The 17,606-nt window shown below is 44.8% G+C and overlaps 1 protein-coding gene across 1 annotated transcript in view; it reads right to left on the bottom strand.

The window, feature by feature from the left end:
* Nucleotides 1–2,185: 2,185 nt before the first annotated feature.
* Nucleotides 2,186–17,606, bottom strand: part of LOC140377011 (uncharacterized) — a 46,656-nt gene continuing 31,235 nt past the window's right edge. The window contains exons 16-27 of the mRNA XM_072462259.1: nucleotides 15,829–17,604; nucleotides 15,035–15,114; nucleotides 14,497–14,594; nucleotides 14,079–14,193; nucleotides 13,877–14,005; nucleotides 12,861–13,055; nucleotides 10,427–11,401; nucleotides 8,998–9,378; nucleotides 8,450–8,530; nucleotides 8,305–8,342; nucleotides 5,756–5,862; nucleotides 2,186–5,039 (exon numbers count right to left, since the gene is read on the bottom strand). Coding sequence (XP_072318360.1) covers nucleotides 4,978–5,039; nucleotides 5,756–5,862; nucleotides 8,305–8,342; nucleotides 8,450–8,530; nucleotides 8,998–9,378; nucleotides 10,427–11,401; nucleotides 12,861–13,055; nucleotides 13,877–14,005; nucleotides 14,079–14,193; nucleotides 14,497–14,594; nucleotides 15,035–15,114; nucleotides 15,829–17,604 — 4,037 coding nt within the window. The 3' untranslated portion in view covers nucleotides 2,186–4,977. The remainder of the gene's footprint in view (nucleotides 5,040–5,755; nucleotides 5,863–8,304; nucleotides 8,343–8,449; nucleotides 8,531–8,997; nucleotides 9,379–10,426; nucleotides 11,402–12,860; nucleotides 13,056–13,876; nucleotides 14,006–14,078; nucleotides 14,194–14,496; nucleotides 14,595–15,034; nucleotides 15,115–15,828; nucleotides 17,605–17,606) is intronic.

The raw sequence follows: 17,606 nt of genomic DNA, 5'->3' as shown, positions 1-17,606 counted from the left end.
TGCACAAAGAGAGTGACCACTGCACAAAGAGAGGGACCGCTGCACAAAGAGAGTGACCGCTGCACAAAGAGGGTGACCACTGCACAAAGAGAGTGACCACTGCACAAAGAGAGTGACCGCTGTAAAAAGAGGGTGACCACTGCACAAAGAGAGTGACCACTGCAAAAAGAGAGTGACCACTGCACAAAGAGAGTGACCACTACACAAAGAGAGTTACCCCGCTGCACAAAGAGAGTGACCGCTACACAAAGAGAGTGACCGCTGCACAAAGAGAGTGACCGCTGCACAAAGAGAGTGACCGCTGCACAAAGAGAGTGACCGCTGCACAAAGAGAGTGACCGCTACACAAAGAGAGTGACCCCGCTGCACAAAGAGAGTGACCGCTACACAAAGAGAGTGACCGCTGCACAAAGAGTGACCGCTACACAAAGAGAGTGACCGCTACACAAAGAGAGTGACCGCTGCACAAAGAGAGTGACCGCTACACAAAGAGAGTGACCCCGCTGCACAAAGAGAGTGACCGCTGCACAAAGAGAGTAACCCCGCTGCACAAAGAGAGTGACTGCTGCACAAAGAGAGTGACCGCTACACAAAGAGAGTGACCGCTACACAAAGAGAGTGACCGCTGCACAAAGAGAGTGACCCCGCTGCACAAAGAGAGTGACCCCGCTGCACAAAGAGAGTGACCGCTACACAAAGAGAGTGACCCCGCTGCACAAAGAGAGTGACTCCGCTGCACAAAGAGAGTGACCGCTGCACAAAGAGAGAGACCGCTGCACAAAGAGAGTGACCGCTGCACAAAGAGAGTGACCGCTGCACAAAGAGAGAGACCGCTGCACAAAGAGAGTGACCGCTGCACAAAGAGAGTGACCACTGCACAAAGAGAGTGACCGCTGCACAAAGAGGGTGACCACTGCACAGAGAGTGACCGCTGCACAAAGAGAGTGACCCCGCTGCACAAAGAGAGTGACCCAGCTGCACAAAGAGAGTGACCGCTGCACAAAGAGAGTGACCGCTGCACAAAGAGAGTGACCGCTGCACAAAGAGAGTGACCGCTGCACAAAGAGACCGCTGCACAAAGAGAGTGACCCCGCTGCACAAAGAGAGTGACCCAGCTGCACAAAGAGAGTGACCGCTGCACAAAGAGAGAGACCGCTACAGAAAGAGAGTGACCGCTGCACAAAGAGGGTGACCACTGCACAGAGAGTGACCGCTGCACAAAGAGAGTGACCCCGCTGCACAAAGAGAGTGACCACTGCACAGAGAGTGACCGCTGCACAAAGAGAGTGACCCCGCTGCACAAAGAGAGTGACCCAGCTGCACAAAGAGAGTGACCGCTGCACAAAGAGAGTGACCGCTGCACAAAGAGGGTGACCACTGCACAAAGAGAGTGACCGCTGCACAAAGAGAGTGACCGCTGCTCAAAGAGGGTGACCATTGCACAAAGAGAGTGACCACTGCACAAAGGGAGTGACCGCTGTAAAAAGAGGGTGACCACTGCACAAAGAGAGTGACCACTGCAAAAAGAGGGTGACCACTGCACAAAGAGAGTGACCGCTGCAAAAAGAGGGTGACCACTGCACAAAGAGAGTGACCGCTGCACAAAGAGAGTGACCGCTGCACAAAGAGAGAGACCGCTGCACAAAGAGAGTGACCGCTGCACAAAGAGAGTGACCGCTGCACAAAGAGGGTGACCATTGCACAAAGAGAGTGACCGCTGCACAAAGAGAGTGACCGCTGCACAAAGAGGGTGACCACTGCACAAAGAGAGTGACCGCTGCACAAAGAGAGTGACCGCTGCACAAAGAGAGTGACCGCTGCAGAAACAGAGTGACCGCTGCACAAAGAGGGTGACCGCTGCACAAAGAGAGTGACCGCTGCACAAAGCCTTCTCCAGCTCGTCTCTGGAGTTCAGACCTGGAGTAGATTACATGTTTCCTCTGCTCGATGACAATGATTTGACCCTTCTCAAACACACTGACATCTTCTCCATGACCACGGGATTCGTCTTTCCACACGGTCTTTTCAGAAATGCATCAGTCGGGTTTAAACACCGTGTTGGAGCTGAAACATCATCACCTGCAGCAGTTCTCCAGCAGGAGGAGAAGATAGGATGTCCTGTGCAGCAATTATTATTTTAATGACATACCAATTGAACAGTATACATGTAATAAACACGAAAGTAGATTGTATACAAGCTAGATTTTATTAATAATACAGCAGCATAATAATCCAACAAACGCGAGAATACGTTAGAAACACGTACACGTACTGTAGGTCCACGCCTTTTATAACATCGTATTACCGTTACTCATTCCAGGCAGAAATACTGTCAGGCTTCACAGAGGTTTATCGTACAGCGCCACCCACTGGCCCGTCCGAACTACACAAGCGTCACAAACAAATGCGTTTATGGTGTCGGACATGGGGTGAATGGTGTCAGAGGCTAAATCGCAGCGTTTGTCCACATTCCGTCAGATTTAACGTCACATTTTGACGTTTTCGATCGTTCTGAAGCGTTTTTATTGTAATGTGTGTCTTTGCTTGTCCATAAAGGTGTTGTTCTGTTTCTGTTCTGGTCCAGGTTTAGTCCCGGTTTATGTGTTTTGAGGTAAGTTAAAGTGCCCCCTACAGGTCGGACGACTCCTTGAACTAAAATGCATAAATAAATATATGTAAATTTAGTTTGAAGTTTGCTAAAAATCACAGAATAGCAAAATGTTTAGGTTTGTAATTTCACTTCCTGTTCTGTCATGTAATTGATGACGTCACACCAGGAAATTACCCAGCAAACACTGGGCAAAGACTCATCTAATGTCACTTTTTTTAAATTTATTTGACAAATAAAAATGTATGAGAGTGACTTTATTTTGTTAAATTCAGTCAAAAAAGTTGTTTCTTTGTGTAAATTCTGCATAAACTTGAACGAGTCGCCCTGGTGTGATGTCACTTCCTGTCGTTTCCCACAGATTTTTCTGCGTTTTCTACACAAATACCTGCTCAATTGGTGTAAAACTATAATTTATATGGACAACAGATATAAATACAGTAATAGTTTATAGTAATAGTTTACAGTAAATAAAGTTGAAATTTAAAAATCGTTAAACCCTGTCATAGGCACTTTAAGCCATCACATCAGGCGTTCAACTCAAATAACGGTGGTTTCTGTGATTTTTTTGCCAAACTTTCCGACACAAACTCGTACAAACGTCTGAACGAGCCGCGACTTATGACTTATGACTTAGCCTCTGTGTCGAACCAAACTGTGATGAGGAGAAACAAAAGAGAGGAAACTCATGGCGGGTGACAAAAACATGACTTTATAAAGCGGTGGACGCGCATACAAAACGAAAAGTAAATTTAAGGTGCTCGCTCTGTCGTCGAGTGTCCATCCTACCGTGACAACAAAACAACAACGGACAAAGTACAGAACGGTGAGCGTGACAACGTTGTTCCGTCGCATAAACACGGGGTCCAAAGCTCCCGTGTTGGAACATAAATAACCAAAAAGAAAACGTTGATTTTTCAAATGTTGTGTCGGATAAATATGTCAAAAATGTTATTCTGTAGAGCGCAAAGGCGATAATAAATATAATACCTAAAGGTTCAGGATACCTTGCATACACTTTGTGGATATTAGTTCCCGTCGCCCGCACCACAGTGACCTCTAGTGTACGAAAAAAAAAAAAGAAGAACAGACAATGGAAACAAAAACTGGTTTATGTTGTTAAAGTGCATCATACTAACGGCTAAACACTGATAAAGATTTAACAAAAAAAGTACATTCTAATTTATGTTTCAAATATTTATGGCGATACCGGCGAAATATGAGAGAAATGAAGATGACGTTTGAAGAAGCCACGACTCAAGGGATTGTAAAGTGACAATGTCCAGACTTGACCTAAAAAATATGGTCCAGTTTGAAGAGAGAGATTCAGAACTTGACATGTTCTCCTGACCTACAGCTCCATGTGCTCCTGACCTACAGCTCCATGTGCTCCTGACCTACAGCTCCATGTGCTCCTGATCTACAGCTCCATGTTCTCCTGACCTACAGCTCCATGTGCTCCTGATCTACAGCTCCATGTGCTCCTGACCTACAGCTCCATGTGCTCCTGACCTACAGCTCCATGTGCTCCTGATCTACAGCTCCATGTGCTCCTGATCTACAGCTCCATGTTCTCCTGATCTACAGCTCCATGTGCTCCTGACCTACAGCTCCATGTGCTCCTGACCTACAGCTCCATGTTCTCCTGACCTACAGCTCCATGTTCTCCTGACCTACAGCTCCATGTGCTCCTGATCTACAGCTCCATGTGCTCCTGACCTACAGCTCCATGTGCTCCTGATCTACAGCTCCATGTGCTCCTGATCTACAGCTCCATGTTCTCCTGATCTACAGCTCCATGTGCTCCTGATCTACAGCTCCATGTGCTCCTGACCTACAGCTCCATGTTCTCCTGACCTACAGCTCCATGTGCTCCTGATCTACAGCTCCATGTGCTCCTGATCTACAGCTCCATGTGCTCCTGATCTACAGCTCCATGTGCTCCTGATCTACAGCTCCATGTTCTCCTGACCTACAGCTTCTCCTGGTTTGAAATACGGTGGTTGTCTAAGATGGCCGAGTACGAGATGCACATTTCAGACTCTTCACTTTTCCTGGGGATCATCAACAATACAACACTGTAATATAAGGACAACTCGCCTTCAGAAGAATATAAAAATATCTCCATGTTCTCTCTCGTCTGTTGTTGTCGCGTCCGTACAAAGGTCACGATGGGTCACAAAGTTTGGGTTCTTCCACATAGAAAAATACGCTTTAAAAACAGTTCTGGGACCAGTGTTCTGTCAAAGGTGGCTAGTGAGAGCTAAACGTTCAGTGAGGAACTGAGCCCGATGTCTCCGGCGGCAACAGCAGCAGGACGACGACGGTCATGTGACCAAAGTGGGCGGGGCCAGAGTCTGGAATCATTATTATAGCTGCTTGACATAGTTTCCTGGGAAGGTTCCAAATAGCTTGCTCCTCCGGGACGTCCCTTCACAGAAACACAACACAGTGTTAGACACAGGCCAGAGACAGGCCGCTAGCGCCATCTGGTGGACATATCAGCAGCACACAGTACAAACCATAGTAGAAAAGGATGTGATTTCAACAAAACATACCATGATTTCATTGTCATTTTATACTGACACTGATAAAATTGTGTAAAGAAGACATATTATATATCATATATTGTGTACGTCTCCTTCAACACGTGTAACTGTAGTTACAAAAACATTAACGCAAAAGTACGACAAAGAACATGTTTTTATTAAACAAAAGAAAAGGTCAAATGACTGAAACATTAAGTCAATAATTATAATTGTATCACACATTTACTGTTGGGACGTGCTTAAATTTAATAAATATATACATATATGTATTAACAGCTATTTTTGTTTCAGTCATTCATTTATTAAGACAATGTGTGTTTTTCCTTGCCTTTTGTTTTTCATTATAGTGTGTATGAGTGTGATACAGAAGTATAATAAAACAATACTTATATAAGTATCATTGTCTCATCTTGTGGATGATTTAAGCTTGTCATGGGGGGAAATATAAATGAATGCAGTTTATAGGATGTTTAAATGAGAAAATGTAATAATATTAATGTATAAAAACAAATTCAATTTAAATCAGTCAAAACTGCTCAAATCGAGTCATTTCCTCATTTGAAGTGCTGCAGTGGAAGTCGTAAAAATGTTTTCTTACCGACAAACCATCCGTCGTCACACTTCTCCATCACATCCACCACGTCGCCCTCTCGCAGCTCCAGCTCGTCCTCATTACGAGGCAGGTAGTTATACAGAGCCTGGAACCTGAAACCACACAGAACATTTGTAGAACATTATCCACACTTCCATCCAAGAGCAGAACAACCACACGCATTTTTACAAGATGCAGAGCGCTAACCTACACGTTTGACAACACAACACATTACCTACATTAACACATTACCTACATTAACACATTACCTACATTAACACATTACCTACATTAACATGACATTACCTACATTAACACATTACCTACATTAACACATTACCTACATTAACACATTACCTACATTAACACATTACCTACATTAACACATTACCTACATTAACATGACATTACCTACATTAACACATTACCTACATTAACACATTACCTACATTAACACATTACCTACATTAACATGACATTACCTACATTAACACATTACCTACATTAACACATTACCTACATTAACACATTACCTACATTAACACATTACCTACATTAACATAACATTACCTACATTAACACATTACCTACATTGACACATTACCTACATTAACACATTACCTACATTAACACATTACCTACATTAACATAACATTACCTACATTAACACATTACCTACATTAACACATTACCTATATTAACATAACATTACCTACATTAACACATTACCTACATTAACATGACATTACCTACATTAACATAACATTACCTACATTAACACATTACCTACATTAACACATTACCTACATTAACATGACATTACCTACATTAACACATTACCTACATTAACATGACATTACCTACATTAACACATTACCTACATTAACATGACATTACCTACATTAGAATATTACCTACATTAACATGACATTACCTACATTAACACATTACCTACATTAACACATTACCTACATTAACACATTACCATGAAATTACCTACATTAACATGACATTACCTACATTAACACATTACCTACATTAACATGACATTACCTACATTAACACATTACCTACATTAACATGACATTACCTACATTAGAATATTACCTACATTAACATGACATTACCTACATTAACACATTACCTACATTAACACATTACCATGAAATTACCTACATTAACATAACATTACCTACATTAACACATTACCTACATTGACACATTACCTACATTAACACATTACCTACATTAACACATTACCTACATTAACATAACATTACCTACATTAACACATTACCTACATTAACACATTACCTACATTAACATAACATTACCTACATTAACACATTACCTACATTAACACATTACCTACATTAACATGACATTACCTACATTAACACATTACCTATATTAACATGACATTACCTACATTAACATGACATTACCTACATTAACATGACATTACCTACATTAACATATTACCTACATTAACATGACATTACCTACATTAACATGACATTACCTACATTAACATGACATTACCTACATTAACACATTACCTACATTAACATGACATTACCTACATTAACACATTACCTACATTAACATGACATTACCTATATTAACATGACATTACCTACATTAACATGACATTACCTACATTAACATGACATTACCTACATTAACACATTACCTACATTAACATGACATTACCTATATTAACATGACATTACCTATATTAACATGACATTACCTACATTAACACATTACCTACATTAACACATTACCTACATTAACACATTACCTACATTAACATGACATTACCTACATTAACACATTACCTACATTAACATGACATTACCTACATTAACATGACATTACCTACATTAACATATTACCTATATTAACATGAAATTACCTACATTAACATGACATTACCTATATTAACATGACATTACCTACATTAACACATTACCTACATTAACATGACATTACCTATATTAACATGACATTACCTACATTAACATAACATTACCTACATTAACATGACATTACCTACATTAACACATTACCTACATTAACATGACATTACCTACATTAACATGACATTACCTATATTAACATGACATTACCTACATTAACATGACATTACCTACATTAACACATTACCTACATTAACACATTACCTACATTAACACATTACCTATATTAACATGACATTACCTATATTAACATGACATTACCTATATTAACATGACATTACCTACATTAACACATTACCTACATTAACACATTACCTACATTAACACATTACCTATATTAACATGACATTACCTACATTAACACATTACCTACATTAACATGACATTACCTACATTAACACATTACCTACATTAACATGACATTACCTACATTAACACATTACCTACATTAACATGACATTACCTACATTAACATGACATTACCTACATTAACATGACATTACCTACATTAACATGACATTACCTACATCATCTCGTCTAATTGTGAATACTGTAGTGTGTAAAGTGACTTACGGGTCGCCTCCTCCGTGGAGCGCGTCCTGCACCAGCCGCTGAAGGACAGAACACAGTTAGTACACAAGCTTTCACCGGTCACACTCTGCTCCACAGCTCTATTTGTTATTTAGATTATGAAGATGGACGAGGACATGCTTCCTACCCTCCGACCTCTACCAGAAGACATGTAGGACCTCCGGGACAAGATGGGGCTACGAGGAGGTTTACCACCAATCAGTGCGTCCTGCTCAACAATCAGAGAGACCGAGTAACCGCCTCTGAGGCGCGCTGTACTTATAAACGTATGTACTTCAAAACACAAGCATGCTCGAGGCCACACCCCCGACAGGCCACACCCCCGACAGGCCACACCCCTGACAGGCCACACCCCTGACAGGCCACACCCCCACACGTTAGACTTCTCTGTTCAGTGAACTCTCAGCAGCACAAGGATGCACATTTTGAAAACGGAATTAGTTTGGAGCCGGAACAAACAATGATCAATTATTCACTGAGCAATATTAAACAATAAGAAGAACAATTCAATAAAAAATAAGTTATTTATCATGATGCATTTTGCCCATTATGGCAGATATTATATAATTATTATTATATATATATAAGGATGAACACCACAAAGCAGCGCCGACATCACAGAAAACATTCACGTTGCAGTCAAACATCACACGCTTCTGCACGTTGCCGCTTTACCTTCACCATGGGAGACCGGCGCCCCACGTGAGGCGCCGTGGGAGGAGTCAGGGGGCAGCGGGGAGAGGAGGGGGGCAGCGGCGGGGACGGGACAGGGGACCCTGTGATGGGGCAGGCTTGGACCGGGCGGAAGTGGCAGGGCGAGGGCGGGAGCTGGGAGGCGGGGCGCTGCGGGGGCGGGGACGCGGGCGGGGAGGGGGAGGGGCACGGGGACAGAGGGGACAGGGAGAGCAGAGGCAGGCTGGGGGGCCGGGGGGAGGCGGGAGGGGAGGGGCTGAGCGGGTGCGGGCGGGGCGACGTGGGAGGGGAGCGCGCGGGGGCGTTGGAGGTGGGAGGCCGGCCGGGGTGTCGCGGAGGTGGGGAAGGGGCGCGGGCTTCTGCCTGGAGGGGAACAATAACACATGTGAGCTTCATCCTGGGACTTCTGAGAAACTTTGAGCCTTTGTCTGAAGCGCGAGAAGAACACGTGGAGGAAAAACGATGCAGCGGACGATAACGCACGATGCGATCGTTCTCTGAAAGCCCCCCGATCAGAAGGAGGGACATCCTGGAACGCTGTATCACTCAGAAGTGGGACCAAGTCGTCGTCGTCGTGCCCGTCTCAAGTCTTCGTTCTAAAGTCCAAGTCGAGTCCCAAAACTGTGGTCCAAGTCTAACTCACTTGCTTTGAGCTTCAGGTCGTTTTAAGCTTTTGTACCAGAATCCAGCTCCTGATCTGCCTGGATGAACTGTCCCTGCACTAGACGAACCTCCCTCTCTCTTCTTGAGTGGTTCTGGCTCCACAGTCTATCTGCAAATGGAAGTCCTGGACCATCTGAAGCCTGTCTGACCGTGGGAGAAGGATCTGTCCTTCACTGTGGTTCTCCTTGAGGTTTCTACTTTCTCCCCGCACGGATACCCTTTCGCTAAAGTCCTGTGAACATTGTTTATTTAGCTTCTGATTGCTTCATTGTTTGGTTCTCTGGCATTTTGGAAAGCCCACAGAAGCAACATGCTGTTCTGATTTGAGCTGTCACAAAAATAAATTGAGATTAAATTTGTAATTTTTCATTTGATATGATTTTTTACTTCTCTAAAAGGTCCACAAACAGTTCACGTTCATTCATCTTCATCTAACAATCCACTGTAAAGAGAAGACCGTCGAGAAGACTACTTTTATTTCTTGAGGAGAAACATCAAGTTGTCTTAAGTCATTGGACTCCAAGTTAAGTCAATCGTCATAGTCCATTTTATCAAGTCATAAACATAGTCATAACTTGTCCACACTTCTGGTTTCAATCAGTAAACTTCAACTTCCTGACTTAGGATTTGTAAAAACAGTAAAAACATAAACGAATTCTCACTAAAAAACCAAAGCATCTCTTCTTCCACGTGTTCTCCAGAGGCAGCAGTATTTAAAGGCCACAGCATGCCACACCCCATGCTCTACCTGTGGACCGAGCCTCTCATTTAACTCTCTAAGCTCCTCCTCCTCCTCCTCCTCCTCCTCCTCTATGAACAACTCCGTGCGGGCGCTCCCTCTGACCGACGGCGGCCTCTCCGACTCAACGGGCGACGCGCTGGCGGGCCTGTCCCAGAGGTCCAACAGGGTCTTGACCGTCACGGGCGAGTGCAGCTCCAAACAGATCCGTCCAGACAGCCTACGACCTGCGCGGACCTCCTCTTTGGGCTGCGGGGACTTGAGCCCGCCCTGGGGCCAGCTCGTCCGTGCGGGCGGGGGGAGGGGCTCTGGAGACAGCCTTGAGTCAGCGACGTCCTCTGTGCTACTCGACCCGCTCAAGATCATGGCGAGCAGCTTGTCGTAAGGGTCTTTGACTCGTAGTTCCACGTCACAGCGATCTTTGGAGCCTAGTTTGATTTCAGAGTGGTCTTTAATCAGCGCTGTTACGATCACAGGGGGCTCCTCTCCGCTGACCTCCCGAGGTGCAGGTTTGAGCTGCAGAGGAACTGGACTTGTCTTAAATATTTGCGGTCGTGTCCATGGCAAAGCTTCATCTGTGTGTGTTTTTGGCTGAGTTTGACCTGGTGCGTCTCGAGCGTATCGACTGAACGGCGGCGCGGGGGTCGTCGCCGGAGGGGTGCGGGCGAACTGACGCGGGGCGGGAGGCGGCGACACGGGCGTGGAGCGAGCGGCCGCGGGCTGCGCTCGCCCCGGTGCCGGCGGGGGGGAGGCGAGGTCCCTGCAAAAAGACGGGGCGGACGAGGGGGCGCCGGACCTAGGCGGTCTGGCGGACGCTGCGAAGTCAGGGGGCAGCGGGGGCGGGGTGGGGGGTGCGGGCGTGGAGGAGAGGGAGCCCCCGCCGGAGTCCAGGGTGAGGGCCAGCCACTCGTTGGTGATGGCCTGCAGCAGGGGCGGTCTCGGGGCGGGCAGGGGGGAGGGAGGGAGGCGGTGATGGTAGAACGGCTCCAGGAGAGTAAAGATAAGAAGGACAGTGACTACGACGGGACAGAAGGAGACCACTGAGGCTTCATAAAGCTCCTCAACTGTGCTGGGCATCAGTATCCCTTCTATTTACACAAAAACAATTACAAGTGCTCCAATGTGAAGGTAAAAAATGCCTTATAAAGTACCTCATCTAGCGCAGAAATGACGGGTTCGTAAAGGTTTGTTACCCGGGTCTTGCATAACAAACCGGACGAGCTTTACAATAAAAACCTAACATATAACTCTATGGGAAGGAGATGGTAAAACAACTCTGCCCTCTGCTGTTACATTCTTGTATCACAACCTTATAAGTCCACTGATGCTTGAAAACCTTAGTCTCAGTCTACGGATAAGAGATGGGACTTTCCTTAAAGCCAAAGTTATAATGTCCATTTCTTTGTGATTTATTACATCCATCACTTTAAAAAACTGACTAAAATGGGAAAATGGGAACAAAATATGGAAATGTCAAATACACCTGTCGATTATGTTAAAGATGACATATTATGCTGTATATTAACTTACTGTGCGTAGATTATAAGTTTACACTTTGATCATCGTAAACTTTGATCTAAAATAGTTGAATAACATTTTGTTTTGGTTTTTCGACAACGGTAATTAGAAAATGGTAAGTTTGACCCAGAATTTTTGTGACTAATTGTGAGAACAGAACAGTGGGCGGGGATAGGGGGAAGGTGAAAGCAGACATTTACTCAGAACTCAAAGGCAGGACGATACAGGATTATTTAAAGTGCCCCCTACAGGTCGGGCGACTCGTTGAACTGAAATGCAGTTAAGAAAATACATTTTGAATTTTGCAAAAAATTATAAAACAATTATTATAGAATAGCCCATTTTTTTAGGTTTATAATGTCACTTCCTGTTTGTAATTGATGACATCACAATAGGAAATTACCCAGCAATTTATTTTATTTGACAAATGACGACTTTATTTTGTTTAATTCATGTTTAGAGAGTCAAAAAAGTAGTTTCTTTGTGTAAATTCTGCATAAACTTTGCCTTGGTAACCTGGTGTGATGTCACTTCCTGTCATTTTCTGCAGATTTATCCATATTTTCTCCACTAATTCCTGCTCGATTGGTGTAAAACTATAATTTATATGTACAACAGGTACAAATACAGTAAACAAAGTCATATTAGAGAATATTCAAACCTGTCATAGGCACTTTAAACAAGCATGGATCAATAAAATACAATTCTTAGTGACTTAATGATGAGGGAACACCAGTATAACATGATTAAAAGATCATAAAAGTGGAGTTTACATATTATATCTATGCAAAAGCTAAATTTTGGTTAAACTAAGACAGAGTTTAGTAACTAGTAACAGCAGATTGAACATGTTTAGCTAAAATAACAGTCATTTTAACAAGTACGACATCTGCAGAGGTCGCTGGTGAACACAGTTGACGTTTACCTTGGTGGGGGTGGAGCTTGCCGTCCTGCTGCCCGGGTAAACGTGGGGGTTGCTGTGCTGGGTGGAGCTTCTGGCGGGGGAGCGTTTGACCAGGTCCACGTAGGAGACGGGAAAGATGCCCTGTTTGGTGGTGTCTGGGATTTTGCCTTCGTACCAGTTCTGATCCACCTGCCGAATGACGATGACGCGTTCTCCCTGCGAAGAACACGCAGTGAAAATTCCTGACCTTCACCTGACCTTCACCTGACCTTCACCTGACCCTCACCTGACCCTCACCTGACCCTCACCTGACCCTCAACTGACCCCATGCACACACGTTCATATAGTTAAAGGTTGTGTATAGTTTTTTTTTTTTACTGAGGGCCGCAAAGTACAACATTAATGCTATGGAGAGCACCAACTGCGTATACTCCACTGATCCATAAAGTTATCCAATGTCTTTTATTTAATTTTGTTTTTTATCAAAAAATAAATCTGTAATTTTTTCTTTAATTTATTTATTTTCTTCTTCAATGTTTTTAAAGTCTAATCATTATTACTCTATTAATTATTATTATTTATTTATTATTATATCATTTAATTATTATTATTATCTGTTAAATATTTGTATATATATCTTTAAATGAATCTTATTATATTATTTTATTTATTTTATTTTTGTTTGTCATTTTTTGTTTTTAAAGTCTAATCATTTTTACTCTACTTACATTTTTAAAATTTATCATAAATTACCATTATATTAATTATTTTCATTGTCGTTCCGATTCCAGCACTCTACAAATGTAGTTGTAGTTCAAAGTAAATAACACATGATATAGGAACGAGTATAGTAAAGTTTACATTATAAAAACTGAAATAGTTGGCTTAGAGGGAGTAACGTTACAATTTAAGCGTGGAAGCAAATAAATAAGCCGAAGTTTGGACATCCCCGACATTTGATATTTCGAATTATAATGATAATTTGAATCTTCTCACCACATCGTTAGCTACAACAGCGAAACAAAAAGAAAAATGACCTTTCGGAGAGACAGCTCCACGTTCGTATCGGCGTTGAAGTTGTAGCGGGCCACGGCCTCTCCGATCTCTCGCACGTGGGCCGGCGGAGGGGGTCTGATGGGCTGATGCTTCTCCAGCGACGGCATCTTCTGCGCCGACAACACACGTTCAATACGGGATGGATCCATGGAAAAGTACAAGTCCCAGTCGTGAGAGATCTACCTCTACATAAGACACGGGGAATATCCCGACCCGTCCTCGGTGTTCCCCTTCGAACCAGTTGGCGTCTATTTGTCGGATGATGTTCACCGTGTCGCCCTTCTTAAACGTCAGCTCCCTGCAACACAGCCACGTTAGCATCTCCTCACGCGTACGGCAGTTATGTGCGAGAAACCCAACCAGCGTGCCAGCCAAACAAAAAAAAGACCCGACACGACATAAAGCCGAGCGGAAAGAGCGTCAACATGCCGAGAAATCTGTGATCGTGGATGAAACGCTTACGCATCACGAGAGAAAAGAAGCAGGAGATGTGTGAACTTATGCTGACATGCGGTGAAGCCATTCCTGCAGTGAAGCCCGGGGCCGGTGAAGCGCGGGGCCTTGAGCGTGAGTGTGCGTGCGGAGCGCTTTGCGTACTCACTTGGCGGTCTGTGCCTTAAAATCGTAAACGGCTCTCGCGGGCTGCTTCTGATGGAGGAGAGAGCAGAGAATGAGTTGTGTCATCTGTTTGTGGGACACCTGAGAGACGAGAGCGACACAAGAGACAGAAGGGGAGCCGGCAGACACCCCCAAGCTCAGTTTCAGTGGGGAAACGACAACAACAACAACAACAACAACAACAACATAATGGAGCAACGTCAATGGATCTAGGACGCTCCAGATATTAGCGTTAGGCGAGGAGGAGCATGACGGAAACGCAGATGATTGGAAGCCAAGACCGAGCCACAGAATTAGCCGCGTAGTTAGCTAGCATTGCGTTTTTGACAGTGTTTACGAATCTATAAAGGTGGCCACAAGGGGTCTTTGTCACGTCATGCTAGATTTGAACCTTGCTGCCCAGTCAAGTCTGCAAAAAGGTCATTTCCACTTCCGCCGACGTCTCACTTCATTGCCACATTTTATACGTTTTGGGACCTTGAGCGAGGATCCTTCGCAGAAAGGAACAGAAGGGCGTGTACCTCTCTGTCGGGCGTGGGCCGCCTGCTCTGGGGGGTGTGCCGTCCATCCAAGGTGGAGTAACTCCGGGGGACATCGTGGTCTAGAAACCCCAAGGAAAAAAGGATGAAGGTCAAGAGACGGATGCTGTGGTGTGTTTGTGCGGGCGACAATGCAGAGGAGGACATTCTGAAGGGGAAAAAGTAAGTACAAAATCTGGGAGCGAAAAATAATTAAATAAATGCCGGCTTTATTCCTATCCACTGGTATGAAACATGCAGTTGCAAACAGACCTAACATATAATATAGAAATATAGAAAATAAAAAATAAAATGCTTTGAACCAAACACGCACCATGATACACAAACATATCTAAAGGCCATAAATTCTCAATGTTTAGCTATGGACATTCCAGTAAAATGATTCTCTGTTACATTCGAGAGTCCTCGCAGGACTTACAAGAACTCTAAAATTGCAATTTTTTATGAGCTTTTCTTGAGAATTTGTGGCTTAACTGAACAGAACATAAATGAGCGCTCCAGAGTAACAATAAAAAAGCAACAGATCATTATAAATAAGTAAATATAGTAGGTGTATGACCATCTTTTAATATTTTGTATAGTCTATATTTTTTAAAATGTTGTTTTTATTTGGTTTGTACATATTCCTTTACTTTTATTTTTACCATATTTTGCTTGTGCTTGTTTTGTACTCTTTGGAGACTTTGTGTTGGTAAAATGTGCTGTACAAATAAAGTTGGATGAGAGTAAAACGTGTAGATGACCACGAGGTGTGTGACCACATGCAGTATCTCCACCTGAGTAACAGAGATTCCCATTGCCCTCTGCGTAATTATTGTTTGAGGTGTCGTGATGGCGTCCATAACAGGCACTGACTGGTGACTGTATCCGCGGCGATTGTAACTGTGGCGATGAGGCATACACAGTGGGGCTTCCATCTGGGCACGTGGAGGAGTGGCTCCCGTGCCAGCAGCCCCTCCTCCCTCTCAGAGAAGAACTGCGCTCAGGCACGTTTGGCAACAGTTCAGCCAGAATCCTCCTGAGGATGCTGTCATCTGGTGCCCTTGTGCCTCTGTGGCCGCGCTCCGTCTGAATGTGCTCGTATATGTCCCTCAGCGCAGCATCTAGGGCTTCATAAATAGCCTGTTTCGACTTAGGTCTGCTCCCTCGACCTGTGCCACTTCTTCTGGAGGTAGGTGGAGAGCCCTTTTTCCTGCGGAAAGGCACTGGGCTGACCAGGAAGGCCAGCTTGGACATCGCTTGCTGGGACTGTGGGTTGTGTGTTAGTAAATGGCTGCTGTGAGTGGACTGTGAAGGTCTGGGGATCTCCTGGCGAGCCCGTTCTCTCTCGTGACGCAGCATTGTGGTGAATCGGGTGTACGAAGCCGGGCAGCGGCCCTTGCACGTGCTGATAAGGTGTCTGTGTTGGTAGCCCTGGCTTTGGCCCACACTCTGATGACCAGCATGGTGGTGGTGATGGCGATGCTGGTGACGCAGGTGATGGTTTTGGAGCGAGGAGGATCCGTACAGGCTCTCGGTGGAGGTCAGGGAACAGTGGTCAAAGTCACTCTCGCTGCAAAAAGATGAGCCCTCCACCTGTATGAAGTCGCTCAGGTCTGAGGCCACGGCGTCCTGCTCACTGTCAGAGTATTCGTGGAGGGCCTGGGGAGCATGCGGTAGAGGGGGAGTAGCAAAGGGGTTTCCACGACTGGGCTCTGGGCCGACACGGGGCTGCCCTTCAGGTGGACTACGTGGTCGATGCAAATGATCCATGGTCTGTGCGGTTTCATTGCCATTGCTGTCTTCTTCTAGCAGAGATTCTATAGAAAACCTGCGTTTTGGCAAACTCGGCGTGCCACCTCCACTGCTAGCTCGAGATGAGGAGCCACCAGGAGTCACAGTGCCAGACGGGGCTTCACCATCACCCAGATTAGGCATAGATTTAGACTTCTGTATAAGGCGCTCATATTCAGAAATACGATTTGGCACCATCTCACGTGAGACCTCCGTGCCTGAGGGTCTCCATGGAGGGAAGGGAAGGCGAAGCAGATGCGGCTGGCGCTCAAGCTCCAGGATACGGGCGCGCACTGAGCGGATCACATCAGACGGGATGAGCTGTGAGCGATCTATGTGGTGCATCTTCTTATAGAGCTGGAGAAAACCCGGCGAGTCATGGGCTCGTCGCCGGTGAAGTCGGGGCAGAGAAGAAGTCGAGGTGGATGCAGTAGAACCTGAGGGATGTCCATCACACAATAAAGAACCAGCACTTTCAGAGCGGATGGCACCGCGCCCGTTGGTGCCAGTGTGTCCATCGTTTAGTAAGTCATCACAACTACGGGACTTGACTTTACGGGAGGGAGGCGGTGCCTCCTCCACACTGCTCCAGGTCTCTGAATCTCCCTGGTGACTGGGCCAGCTGCTTTTAAAAACAGACTGTTTGGAGGAGTAACTGCCCTCATGGCTGCCGTCGTCCATGAAGTCTGTGGACGCCGATGGAAGAGGAGGTAATGAAGGGCTCTTATGAGAAGCTGGCGAGGATAAACTGATTGGATACATGTTACATGCTTCCCCACCT

Source organism: Eucyclogobius newberryi, unplaced genomic scaffold (genome assembly GCF_026437365.1).
Source record: "Eucyclogobius newberryi isolate DKJ021-1_F unplaced genomic scaffold, fEucNew1.0.hap1 SCAF_4, whole genome shotgun sequence".
Taxonomy (NCBI): Eukaryota; Metazoa; Chordata; class Actinopteri; order Gobiiformes; family Gobiidae; genus Eucyclogobius; species Eucyclogobius newberryi.
This window is presented reverse-complemented; position numbering and strand designations above follow the sequence as displayed.